This window comes from Galeopterus variegatus, unplaced genomic scaffold, assembly GCF_000696425.1.
Source record: "Galeopterus variegatus unplaced genomic scaffold, G_variegatus-3.0.2 Scaffold5866, whole genome shotgun sequence".
Taxonomy (NCBI): domain Eukaryota; kingdom Metazoa; phylum Chordata; class Mammalia; order Dermoptera; family Cynocephalidae; genus Galeopterus; species Galeopterus variegatus.
Genome location: NW_007731977.1, coordinates 1 through 13,781, shown reverse-complemented (window position 1 = coordinate 13,781; position 13,781 = coordinate 1). Strand labels below are relative to the sequence as shown.

General features: G+C 48.2%; 2 protein-coding genes across 2 annotated transcripts; both read left to right on the top strand.

Annotated features, from left to right (window-relative positions):
* The first annotated feature begins 10,978 nt into the window (after window positions 1-10,978).
* LOC103605527 (GAS2-like protein 2) lies at window positions 10,979-13,093 on the top strand. Its single transcript, XM_008590134.1, has 2 exons — window positions 10,979-11,363; window positions 12,825-13,093. The coding sequence occupies exons 1-2, from the start codon at window positions 10,979-10,981 to the stop codon at window positions 13,091-13,093; spliced, it is 654 nt and encodes a 217-aa protein (XP_008588356.1).
* A 323-nt stretch (window positions 13,094-13,416) lies between these two features.
* Window positions 13,417-13,775, top strand: LOC103605526 (GAS2-like protein 2; the record flags this gene model as incomplete). The annotated part of the gene is made up of 1 exon (XM_008590133.1): window positions 13,417-13,775. A coding segment is annotated over exon 1 (359 nt), but the record flags the coding sequence as incomplete, so codon positions are not given.
* Between the last annotated feature and the right edge of the window lie 6 nt (window positions 13,776-13,781).

Sequence of the window (13,781 nt, the reverse complement as noted above, 5' to 3'; positions counted from 1 at the left end):
ATAAGGGTACAGTCCTTACAATCCAATAACCTCTCCAAGGCCCCACCTTTCAAATAGCACAATAGGATTTCCCACTGTCGTAACACTGCCACAGTAGGGACCAAGCCTCCAACACATCAAACTTTGGGAGGACACAATTCAATCAGTAATAGCACTCAAAACCCAGGTGTCCCCTACCTTCCACCGTGGGAAGGCATTAAAGGGGAGTATTGGGTGGTTTTGGCCCTCAATAGACTGGGTTCAAGTCCCAGCTCTACTACATAAATATAAAAGCTATCTTATTCTTAACATGTTATCTCCCTGACCCTCGGTCTCTTCATCTGTAAGTCAGAGATAGAAGTACGGTACCAGACTTTACCTGGCCCACAGAAAGCACTCAAAGCATTGTGTTTATTTGTGTCATCATATTCTTTCCTCCCCTTTCTGTCCTATCCCTGTCCTTCCTCACCGCAGGCTCTTCATTCCTCCTACTTCCCCACTCCTCCTATTTCTCTAGCTCCAAGGAGCAGAAGGAAATAGTGCCAAGTTCAGCAGGAAGCAGGGCTTGGGGAAGAAGCAAGTGTGGCTCCTGGATATTGTATTTATTGTGTCTGTGCATGTGAATGGGGGGTGGGAGAGGGAATAAAATCATGGAGCTTCAGGAAAATTTCTTCCTTTCCTGGGCCTTACAGTGAGCCATGTTGGCAGACAGGAGTGTGCAGGTGGGCAGTGAACACAGGCTCTGGGAAGCCCTCAGTCTGATGGGATGCGGTTGCTGACCTCAAAGAGATCCCAGGCTGATAGGGAAAAATGATAGGGTCTCCTATCCAAGTCTGAAGGTGGAGGACATATTCCAGTTTGGTGGAGGAAGTTTGGTGGGATGGAGAAGAAAAAGAGCAGAACCAGCCCCCAGGAATCTTCTAGTCACATGGGAACAACCCTGTCAAGAACTGTGAAGGATCTGAAATTTTTCCCTACTTGCAAGCTGCCAAGTTAGCATGCTGTAGTTTCATGGGTGATGCCAGAAAACATGAGACTCCTGAGTCAGAGACAAAGGACTTTATTACTCAGCAGCACCAGCATATTTGTGTCAGCTCCCCTTGCTTCAGTGTCCCATGAGTGACACAGATGGCTACTTGTATATGCAGTGAACTGCATTACAAGAGGAACGCTGAGCTTAGGGAATCCAAATCTTTTCTAACAGGCAGTAAGCAAACCTGCTCTTTGCTCCAGAAGGGGACATGATCTCTATGTTCCAAGGTTATTTGCTATGTAAACATTCTTGAAAAGTCAGTGCCTCTGCTAGCAATACATGCAGAAACACAAAAGACCCATGGAAATTGTCTCTCAATAAATTTACTGAAAGAGCTTATAGCCATCATGGCTCTTGTTTGCAAAATTCAAAAGCTCACTCCTGCTAATTTAAAGAGAAAGCATAATGAGAGCTCACATAATGGCCAGAAGGCTTAAGAATTGAACAAGAACCAAGAAAGGCTGTTGACTGTGAACACAGCCAAAATCACATAGCAGGAACAATTCAGGAGGCCACTTTTGGGGGCTACCTCGAACACTGGCACCATGAACAATCTCCTTGAGTTACTCCCTAAGATTTAATACCCCTGGCAGGCACATCCAAACTGATGAGGCTGTGCTGTGGCTTTTAGGAAGCATGCCACTGAGACACCAAAACGGGATGCCCCCTTGGCCCAGTCATTCATCTTGTCCTGCCTCCCCAACTCCAGCAGCCCTTTGCCATCCTTAAGGCAGGCATTTCCTCTTCTCAGGGCTATTTTGGGTTTTATGAGACCTTCATAAAAAGTTGGGTTGTCATAACAGAAAACATCAGCATAAAAGCACATTGGGGGCCGAGCCCATGGCGCACTCGGGAGAGTGTGGCACTGGGAGCGCAGCAGTGCTCCCGCCATGGGTTCGGATCCTATATAGGGATGGCCGGTGCGCTCACAGCACTCCCTGGCTGAGCGCGGTGCGGCCGGTCTCAAAAAAGGACAAAAATAAATAAATAAATAAATAATAAATAAATAAATAAATAAAAGCACATTGGAAATTGATCTCACAGAGTAGTAATATAGTCTTCAGTGAAAACATGAGAGCAAGCAGGTAATCCCACTAGCACTGGGAACCTGTACATGTCTCCTGCACTTGGACATCACCTTGGGAGACCCCTTGACAGAAACCACACTGATAATGAGTGCAACTTCAGAATTGACTGGATCGCTACCCAAAAGAGACTGTTTAAAATCAGGAGAGATTTAGCGATATTTTATTGGCAAGCTCAAGAATTATTTTCTGCCATTCATAGAAATCATACCTAGAGAACAAGATGAGGTCAGTTATCAAAACTACAGCTACAATTTTTTAATACTAAACTTTTAATTTTTAAACTAAGAGTATAAATAGCTGATTAACTTCTAATGGTGAGGCATAACACAGAGATGCAATATTAATTTTAGTTAAGCAATAAAGATAAAAAATCTATCCAATAAAGTAGTATGCCATTCAATTGGGAATGTTACAACATCTTACATTTGTGTAGTGAAAGGCAATGGGGCCTTTTAAACTTTGAGCATATGCCAATTAGGATGGGCTGGTCATCATCGGAATGCCCAACTAACAATGCCTCAAACTTTATAAAATGTATTAGTTCACTTAATAAGACTGAAGGTCGGGGACTCCAGGACTGGTTCAGTGTCTCGACGAGGTTCTGAAGGGCCCTGGCTATTCTCATGTTTCCTCTCTGCCTTCCTTGTCTCCTCTTGGTTGCAAAATGGCTGCAGCTCCAAGCATCATGGCCTCAAGTGACCATGACCAAAGCAGGAAGAAAAGGGACACACAGCAGAGACTTCTCAGGAACTCTCCAGCAGACTTTCCTTTGAATCGTATTGGCCAGAACTAGGGCACAAGTCCATTTCTAAGCCAACTCATGGCAAAAAGGAATGGGGTTGCCAAGACTGGCCTAGACTAGTTGTAGTTGGTATCTCTGATCAAATAGGACTCCCGGAGTATAGTTATAAAACAATTTCATTTTTGCCTCCTACAGTCCTTTTAAACATGCTGGAGGGAAGAGAACATTTCTTTGCTTTTCTTTGGAGGACAACTCAGGCACTTGAGTGACTTGTTCTGATAACTCTTAGGAAATAGAAAACCTTGTGATCACTGAAAGTTGATAATATGCTACATCTTCTCCTGCAAATAGGATGATGTGGAGGGGGCAGACGACGTGGTCCTTCCTCTCTCTTTCCCTTCCTCTCCTTCCTCCTCAGCTGGCCAACCACTGGTCTCTGTCCTTCCCTGTCCCAATCCAGGTAGTTCCTTGAATCCAGGATACTCTGAATTCTGGGGATCACTTGTTCCCTCCACAGTCCCTAGGAATCGGATGGTCCACTTCCCACTTCCTCTCTACTGAGGCCTGTTTACCTTCCAGGAGGCCCACTGAACAAGATCTCAGACAGCCTCTCTCTATTCTCTCTCTAACGAGTGGCCCACAGAAAACACTCGTGAATTCTTTGTTCAGACTACGGGAGGACCTGCTGATTTCAGTGTACCCATTCTCCTTTTTTCCTGGCACGGAACAGCTAACCAGCGCATATTTCACATTTCCAATTTTCCACGTCAGACCTCGGTCCATTGAGTTCCCCTAATCTCAGGGAATACGTGTCAAGTTCTTTGGTTGGTCCCATTGAAGTCCGTCTTTTTGCTTCACCCCTTGTTGAAGGGTGTGCAGATTAGGAGTGGAAGAAAATGACATGTCTTGATTTTCTATTGCTGCTGTAAAAAATTACCACAAACTTAGTGGCCTAAAACAACACAAAGTGATTCTTTTGCAGTTCTGCAGGTCCGAAATCCAGAATGAGTGTTTGGGGCCAAAATCAAGGTGTTAGCAGGGCTGGTTCTTTCTGGAGACTCCAGAAGAGAATCTATTTCTTGCTCTTCCAACTTCTAGAGACTTCGCATTCCTGGCTTCTGGCTCCATCACTCCAATCTCTGCTTTGGTTGCCACATCTCCTGCTTCTGTAGTCAAGTCTCCCCCTGCCTCACACTTGTGATTACATTTACGGCCCATCCAGACAATCTAGATAATCTCCCCACCTCAAGATCCTTAACCTAATCACATCCGCAAAATCCCTTTTGCCATATAAGGCAACATTCACAGGTCTGGGGATAGGAAGTGGCTCTCTTTGGAAGCCATGATTCAGCCTACCACAAGACACATAACACAGCTATAATGTTCTCTAAATAAATCTTCTTTACTAGTCCTCTCCTCAACTGCAACAGCCCAACTCTTTGTATACTCTAGGTGGGAGGTCTGAGAGTCAAATGACCTGTTTTTGAATACTTCCTAAATAAATTCTGCATATGGTCTTACTCCTTTTCTGGCTTGCTGCATATATGGTATCTTGGAGCATTGGCAAAAACTTTGATTTTTAACTTTACCATGATTGATTTGGACCTATCATGGTTCTCCCTCTGGGGCTGGGCCCACGTCCCCTAATTTTGAGGAAGCTTTACCTGACACCTGAATACAAATAGGGTTCTATTAGCAAGAAAGAAAAAGAAATGGCTCTTCTGTATTTGGGTAGCCAGCCTCCTTCAAGATGTCTCCCAATAATCCTTGTTTCTGGTTTTCTTGCTCTTGTGTAGTCCCCTACCACTTGAACTAAGGTTGGCCTGGGTAACTGTCTTAGTCTGTTTTGTGCTGCTATAACAGAATACTACAGACTGGTAATTTATAAAAAATAGACATTGATTTGGCTCATGGTTCTGCAAACTGGAAAGTCCAAGAGCGTGGCACCAGCACCTGGTGAGGGTGATGCCATGGCAGAATGTGAAAGCTAGCATGAGACAGAGGCGCCAGGGGCCGGACTTGCTTTATAACAACCCTCTCTCTTGATAACTAACCTGCTCCCTCGATAATAACATTAATCCATTAACGAAGACTCTACCCTCATGACCCAATCACCTCTTGTTATGTCCCACCTCCCAATACTATTGCATTGGGATTAAGTTTCCAATATGTGAATTTGGGGGAACACATTCAAACCATAGCAATATCCACATAGGATATTGTGGACATGATGGCGTGTGACTTTTGAGACTAAGTAATAAAGGACATTGTGGCTTCTGTCTTTTGCTCTCTCTTGGATCACTCACTCTGGAGAAAGCTGCCATGTCATGAGGATATTCAATCGACTGTACAGAGAAGCCCATGAGGTGAGGAACTGAGGCCTCCTGCTAACAGACAGACCAACTTGCCAGCCGTGTGAGTGCTCCATCCTGAAAACCCCAGCGAAGCCTTCAGATGAATGGAGACCTGGCTGATATTTTACTGCCCCGTCATGGAAGACTACAAACAAGAACCACCCACTTAAACTGCTGCTGAATTCCTGACCCACAGAAACTGAGAAAACTACATATTTACTACCTGTTTACTGTTTTAAGCTGCTACGCTTTGGAGTAATTTATTATGCAGTGATAGATAACTGATACAGGTATAGGACCAACAATATCTTTCAAAAGCACTTCTATAGGTCAAATGTGTCTCCCCTAAAGTTCATATCTAGAAACTTGACCCCCACTGCAACACTGTTAAGAGGGTAAGAAATCCAATTATGGTATTTGAAAGGTGGGGCCTTTAAAAGGTGACTGGGTTGTGAGGACTATACCTTCATGAATGGATCAATCTATTGATAGTTTAACGGGTCGTCACGGGAGTGTGGTTCTGATGGTTTTACAAGAAGACTGAGTGAGAACGTTACCTCATTCTTGCTTTGCCCATTCTCACCATGTGATTCCTTGCATTGCCGTGGAGAGGAAGGTCCTCACCAGATGTGTTCCCTGGACTTTGGACTTCCCAGCCTCTGAACTGTAAGAAATAAATTTCATGTTCTTGTAAATTACCCAGTTTCAGGTATTCTGTCAAAAGCAACAGAAGCAGACTAATACCAGCACTGACTATGTATAAAGGCACTGAGCATGAATTTTATCCTGATTCCTTGTAGCAGCCCTGTGGGATGATTACCCCCACTTTACAGTGAAGCAAACTGAAACTTAGAAAAGAGATGTGACTTACCCAAAGTCTCACTTTCTAAGGAGTAAAGTCACATTTCAAATCCAGGTCTGTCTTACCTTGTCTGACTCTAAAGCACACTCTTTTCCACTGTACTATTTGCATGCAACAGTCAGTTCTAAGTTGCTCCTATATTAACCTGGCTGTCTTTTTTTTTTTTATAATTTGCAAAGCACTTTTTATTATGTTCTTTCTATTTTCTTCTAGAGGTATCAAGACTACAGTTATTGTACCCATTTTATGGATGAGGACACAAGAAAACTGAGGCTGGGAAAGTTAAAGATCTTGCTTGCTATACCCTGATTCTCAGTTCCTCACTTCATGTGCCCCAACTGGTCTAGCTGGAAGAAGAAACAAGCAGCTTTATGTTCCCCTCCCCAAACCCCAGCTCCAAACCCCCAGTACTAAAGTTACTGCTATGGGCTAAATGTGGCCCCCAAAATTCATGTATTGGAAACTTAATCTCCACTGTGATAGTGTTAAGTGGGTGGAAAATCCTGTTATGGTAATTGAAAGGTGAAGCCCTTGAGAGGTGATTGGATTGTGAGGGCTCTATCCTTGTGAATGGATTAATCCATTGATGGTTTAATGGGTGGTCATGGGCGTGGTTGTGATGGCTTTAAAAGGAGAGCAAGTGAGGAGGTTAGCTCACTCTTGCTCAGCCATTTGCCATGTGACACTCTGTATCGCTGTAGAGTCACCATCAAGAAAAAGGCTCCCACCAGATGTGTTCCCAGGACTTTGGACTTCCCAGCCTCCAGACTGTAAGAAATAAATTCTATTTCTTTATAAATTACCCAGTTTCAGGTATTCTGTTATAAGCAACAGGAAACAGACTAATACATTCGACAGCAGGAGAGAAGAAAGGAAGAGGCTCATGTGGACCCTGGGTGGAGGACCAGTAAAGGGCTCAGGAGCAAGTTCAGTTTCCTGGGCCCTAAAGGATGTGTGTGTATGTCAGTGGAGGTTTTAGTTGTCAGCAAGAGAAAACAATCCTGACTATATTGAATAGAAAAGGAAAGGATATTGGATAGCACACAGAATTGCCAAGAAGTTTAAAGAACTAGGCTCCCCAAACAGGCAGGGTGAGAGTAATCTGGGGACCCAGCACCATAGCTGAAATTCTACCACAGAGCATGAATTAAACATTAGACATTAAACTCCTGTCCCCTGTTCCATGGTTCTGGAAACCAGGCGTGTATGTCACCCTGGCTGCCCCCAGAATGAATTCTTCACTGCTTCTGGGTCCCATTGGCCCCCTGTCATGGCCTCAAGTGGGTGGGCCTCATTGGATGAACCCAGGTCACCTGTCCATGTTCTAGACAACAGGGATGGGGCTTGTTGTGCTTCCAAAGGCAGAACCAGACTCCTTCCAGGTGGGGGACTCCCCAGACAAGCATGAGGGCTCAGAATCTATGCCATAACGTCTATGTCCTTTATAGGTTACAGGCAGGACCTGTACAGGCTGGAGGGGAGAAGAACTGAACCTTTTTCACTGTATTTTTTTCTTCCAAATTCATTTTGGCTGTAACTGACAGCAAACCAACTCAAACTAGCTTTAGAATAAAAGGGTGGGTGGACCCTTTCTCTGTCACTGCTCCATCTGTGTCTTTCCATTAATTAAGATGTTCTCTGACCCAGTAAAAGTGTGAACACACAATTTTTCATTTTTTAATTTTAATTTTTTTTATTTCATTTTTTAAATCCCAGCTCAAATCTTATTTATTTCATTAAATCTTCCAAATGGGATGCATCTTCGCCCAACTCACCTTCAGAATTAACTGGATGCCTATCACAGTTCTATTCCATTTAACATGCATATTTAAATTCTTTTCCTATCCAGAGTGGTCAAAAAATAAAGATGTGCTCAACTGAAAAAAGATAGAAAAGGAATTTCGATCCATGTTATCCAAGGGTTGGCAAAAGCCCAAATCTGCACACAGCCTGTTTTTATATGACCCTTAGGCTAAGAATGGTTCGTATATTATAAAAGCATTGTAAAAAAGAAAACAAAACAAAGAATAACATGTGACACAGACAGTAAGTGGTCCTCAAAAGCCTAAAATATTTACTATCTGGCTCTTTACAGAAACTATAAAGCAAAGTCTGAGAAGGGCAGTATGGTTGGAACTATTGATTGTTCCCCTGTCTCCATTCTACCCTTCTTCCTTTTGGTAAAAGAATTATCACTGTGCAGTCTCGGGGCGCATGACCACCAGCTGAAGTCCGCCTGTTTCAGCTTCTCCTGAAGCTAGATGTGGTCAAATGACTAAACTCTGGCCAAACAGCTGTGAGCGGAGTTAATGTATGTAACTTGCACATTGCATCCTTAAAAAGAAAACTGGTTGATCCTGCTCTCTCTGTCACCCTTTCCTGTAATCTGGGAAAAGAGAAAAAGTCTAGAAAGCCAGCATAGACCACATAGGTAACAACCACAGCCTACGGAGCAACATGATGGAAAGAACCTGGGTCCCTGGACAACCTCATGGGCAGGGCCAAAAACTTTCTTTTGGCAGCTGGTTGGTACAGGGATTGAACCCAGGACCCCATCTGCCTACTTCGGATCATCTGTCTACCTCTGAGACAGAGAAATACACCTTTCTCTTGTGTGAGCCACTGTTTAAGGAGGTCTCTGTTATATACAGCAGCTTAGCCTGGCCCTAACTAACAGAGGCAGACACACGGCTGGCCCAAAGACAGCAAAACAAGGGTCCCAGCATCCTCAGGCGCCTCTCACCTTCCATCTCTGTGCTCTTTGTGTGCCAGCTTCTTTCTTGCCTGTTGCAGAAGGGCTTTCTCTGTGTGGCGGGAACGTGGCTGCAGATCCACATTCTTAAAATCCTAACCATCTGGGGAAAGAACCTGTCCCTATAGCTCCAATTCAGAAAACCCAGGGAAGGGCTCTGTTTGGACTAGCTTGAGTCACATACTCACCTCCTAGATCAGTGGCTCTCAGTCTTTGCGGGTGGGGGAGGTTTGTCCCCCAGAGGACATTTGGCAATGCCTGGAGACATTTTTGGTTGTCCTAATAGGAGAGGGGGGTTGCTACTGGCATTTGGTGAGCAGAGGCCAGGGATGCTGTTAAACACCCTACAATGCATAGGACAGCCCCCCACAACAAAGAATTATCTGGCCCAAAATAATAGTGCCAAGGCTGAGAAATCCTGTTTTGAACTATTCTATTAACTCTTTTTTTTTTTTGCTGATCAGTTCAGGGCCTATTAACTCTTTAAGAGTTATATGGACTGTGGTCACTGTCTCTCCTCCATTAGCGCCACCTGGTCTAAGCCACCATTGCTGTTCCCTGGATGACTGCAATAGCCTAACTGCCCTCCCCAATCCCACCCTTGCCCCTGCAGTCTTTCTCTATGCAGCAGCCTGAATTAGAGCACGTCCCTCCTCTGCTTGAAACACTCCAGTGCATTTTTCATTTCACTCAGAGAAAAAGCCAAAGTCTTTAGCGTCACCTACCAGGCCCTGCATGATCTGGGACCCCATTTCTTCTTTGCCTCTTATCCTACCTCTCTTTGCTATTTTTAGACTATGCCAAGCATGCTCCTTGCACGGGCTGTTTCCTCTCTACTCTTCCCCCAGATACTGCAGGGCTCACTTCGTCAATTCTTTCACATCTCCACTCAAGTATCACCTTATCAGTGAGGCCTTCCCTGATCACCTTATGTAAAATAACACACGCACCCTCATCTCCTTTACTCTTAAATTTTTCTCCATGGAATTTATCACCATCTGATTTACTAGATTCATTATCAGTCATCCAACACCCAGTAACAGGTGAGTAGCCTCCATGAAGTCAGAGACCTGGTGTTTTTTGTTTATTTCTGTATCCTCAGATCTACGATAGTGCCTGACACATAGTAGGTGCTCAAGAACTGTTTGTGGAATGAATTTCTGTAGCCATGGGGGTGAAGTCGTTTGATCGACAGCCTGCTTTAGAAGAATCACATGGTTAGAGTGAAGGATGGAGCAGGTTCTCCAGAGAAAATGGGGATCGTGGCACATAGACAGGGTTCCCGAGACAGCCACTGAGAACTGGGACCTGCTCAGTTCTGTGTGTGTGTGTGTGTGTGTGTGTGTGTGTGTGTTCTAATGATCTGCTACTTTCACATGTTATCCCTTTATTCTTCACAACACCCCAGACAGGTAGACATTACAATTCCCATTTTACAGTTAAGAAACTAAGGCACAGAGAGGCTGGGGTAGTATAGGAGAGTCACATAGGGATCTAGGGCTGAACCCATGTTGTGGCCTCCACTGCTATGTCTCCTTCATCCCCGTCCTCCAGTGCTCACTGAACACTGAGGAGCATGGCACCCCTGCCCCTGCTTCTTCCCCCATTCCCCAGAAGCCCCGACCTGGTCAGTCCAGTGAGAGAAGCCAGCCCCAGCCTCTTCCCTCTGCTGCCCGGGCTCCGGGGCGGGCTCAGCAGGGCAGGCCTTGCCTGTCAGGGAGGGTTAACAAGGAGTGTTTGTAGCAGCCGCTGTCTCCAAGGAGAGGAGAGAAAAGCAGAGTGGGGAGGCCAACGCCATGCCAGGCTCCCGGCAGCGGCTGGTGGAGGGTGGGAGGCGGCTGTTTGACCTGTCCAGCCCGGTGGAAGAGAAGAGTGTCCTGGGAGGTGCTGAACTCTGAACGGACTGGGCCGTGGAGTGAGGTCGCTGCAGGGCCACCAGACAGGGAAGGTTCTGGCAGAAACTGAGGAATGTGGGGGGGCAGGGACCAGGCCCAGCTTGGCAGCTGATGCCAGCGACAAGTAGCAGAGCCGGAAGTCCTGGGGTCTTGGAGGGTAGAAGGGGAACTCCTGAATCCGGGAGAACCCTGAGGCCCTGCAGGTGGCAGGTGTGAAGAGGCAGCAGTGGGAGAGAGGAGGTGCCCACCTCTTCCCCTGCTGAGGATCCAGCCATGTCCCAGCCTGGGGCATCCAGGAGGAGGCCTGGGACCCTGGGGCCTCCTGTGCGCAGCATCCGGCCCTTCAAGTCCAGCGAGCAGTACCTGGAGGCCATGAAGGAAGACCTGGCCGAGTGGCTTCGGGATCTCTACGGGCTGGACATTGACGCGGCCAACTTCCTGCAGGTGCTGGAGACAGGCCTGGTGCTGTGCCAGCATGCCAATTCTATCACAGAGGCTGCTCTGTCCTTTCTGGCTGAGGCGCCTACCCGAGCCCAAAGGACTCCCATGCCCCAGGCTGGGGTTTCCTGCAATGGGACCGCCCAGCCAGGTACCTTCCAGGCCAGGGACAATGTCTCCAACTTCATCCAGTGGTGTCGCAAGGAGATGGGCATCCAAGGTAAACACCCTGGACCCCACCCCCATCCTAGACCCTTATCTTGTGGGGTATCTGTCTCATATCTGAGGTCCAGGCTGGATCTGGGGGTCAGGAGCCTGAGTCCTCCTTCCAGATTGGCCTTGAGTCAGCTCTCTTCTCATGCCTCAGTTTCCCCATCCCATAGTAAACCCTCAATAAATAAATGTGTTAATTCATTAATGCATTCAACAAACATATACCGAACACCTCTTCTGTGTTGAGCACCATGCTGGGTGCCAGGGACCAAGAGGAATGAGACCCTGTCCCCAAGGAATTTATGGGCTAGCAGGAGAGAATGATGAGCAGATATGTAAATTACAGCCCATGGTGACAAATGCTCAGAGTAGAGGTATGGGTGCCCGGGAGCCAAGGAGGAAACAGTGACCTGATGAGGTAAAAGTGGGGGCTCAGAAAAGAGATTCGGGATGAGTCTTGAGGAATAAATAGAAATTTGGGGGAAAGGGAATTCTTAGCAGGGGGATGGCAGGGGCAAAGGCACAGCAAAGTGCTATGTCTGGATGACTGGGAAAAGCTGGGGGAAAGGGCATGGTGGGCGGGTGTGGGGGAGGAGCCTGGGAGGAACCCAGTCATGCTGGGGCTTGTAGGACTCAGGGGAGTGACATGTCAGGATCCTTCATCTCGTTGGCCTTGGACCCAGAAGTGGGATGAGAATGGGTGTTGCTCCATCTTCCAGGGCAAAGGTGGTTTGGGTGAGATCGGGGAAGGGTCAGGCCTGGGCTGTGATGACAAGGCAGTGAGGAGCAGGATCGGAGAGTGAATACAAGCTAGTGTTTCTTGGAGCACTGACCATGTGCCAGACTTTGTCTGCAAATGCTTAACGACTATTAGCTTATGCAATCCTCGCAGCAACCCCATAAAATAGACTACATCCCCATTTTACAGAAGAGGAAACTGAGGCTCAGGGACTAGCCCAAGATTACCCAGCTGGTAGGTGGGAGAGTAACGACTCCAACCTTAGCGGCTGTAGCTGGGCTGGGGGTTGAGTCTGAGATGCCTGGTGGATATTGGAGGTGAGAGGCTTGGGTGGGAAGTTAGGGCCAGCTGCTTCCTGCAGCTGCTTCCTGCTCCTGGCCCCACCCTGGCTAGCTGAGGAGGGAGAGGGGCGAGGTGCAGTTAACCCTTCTCTCACCAGGGCCTACAGCCAGACTCCAGGATCCTTTGTTTTGCTGCATCACCTCTTCCCACCCTCAGCCTCTCCTGTGAGATGGGCCACCTTGTATGTACCCAGCATCTGAGCAGTTCTGCCCACACCACTCCTAGGGGGCTGAATTGATCCCAAGAACCTGAGACCCCCAAACCACCCCCATGTCTGCCACCCCCTAGCCGGGATGGTCCCCAGACTTTCCCACCTGCCCTCCCTTCCCCCCATCAGCAGGGGGCTGACGCTGCCTGTGTCCCCTCTCCCCCCGCCCCCCACGCCAGAGGTGCTGATGTTTGAGACGGAAGACTTGGTGCTGCGCAAGAACGTGAAGAACGTGGTGCTGTGTTTGCTGGAGCTGGGCCGCCGAGCCTGGCGCTTCGGCGTTGCAGCGCCCACCCTGGTGCAGCTGGAGGAGGAAATCGACGAGGAGCTGCGGCAGGAGCTGGCCCTGCCCCCGCCCGACNGAGAGGAGAGGAAAGCAGAGTGGGGAGGCCGACGCCATGCCAGGCTCCCCGCAGCGGCTGGTGGAGGGTGGGAGGCGGTTGCTTGACCTGTCCAGCCCCGGTGGAAGAGAAGAGTGTCCTGGGAGGTGCTGAACTCTGAACGGACTGGGCAGTGGAGTGAGGTCGCTGCAGGGCCACCAGACAGGGAAGGTTCTGGCAGAGACTGAGGAATGTGGGGGGACAGGGACCAGGCCCAGCTTGGCAGCTGATGCCAGCGACAAGTAGCAGAGCCGGAAGTCCTGGGGTCTTGGAGGGTAGAAGGGGAACTCCTGAATCCGGGAGAACCCCGAGGCCCTGCAGGTGGCAGGTGTGAAGAGGCAGCAGTGGGAGAGAGGAGGTGCCCACCTCTTCCCCTGCTGAGGATCCAGCCATGTCCCAGCCTGGGGCATCCAGGAGGAGGCCTGGGACCCTGGGGCCTCCTGTGCGCAGCATCCGGCCCTTCAAGTCCAGCGAGCAGTACCTGGAGGCCATGAAGGAAGACCTGGCCGAGTGGCTTCGGGATCTCTACGGGCTGGACATTGACGCAGCCAACTTCCTGCAGGTGCTGGAGACAGGCCTGGTGCTGTGCCAGCATGCCAATTCTATCACAGAGGCTGCTCTGGCCTTCCTGGCTGAGGCGCCTACCCGAGCCCAAAGGATTCCCATGCCCCAGGCTGGGGTTTCCTGCAATGGGACCGCCCAGCCAGGTACCTTCCAGGCCAGGGACAATGTCTCCAACTTCATCCAGTGGTGTCG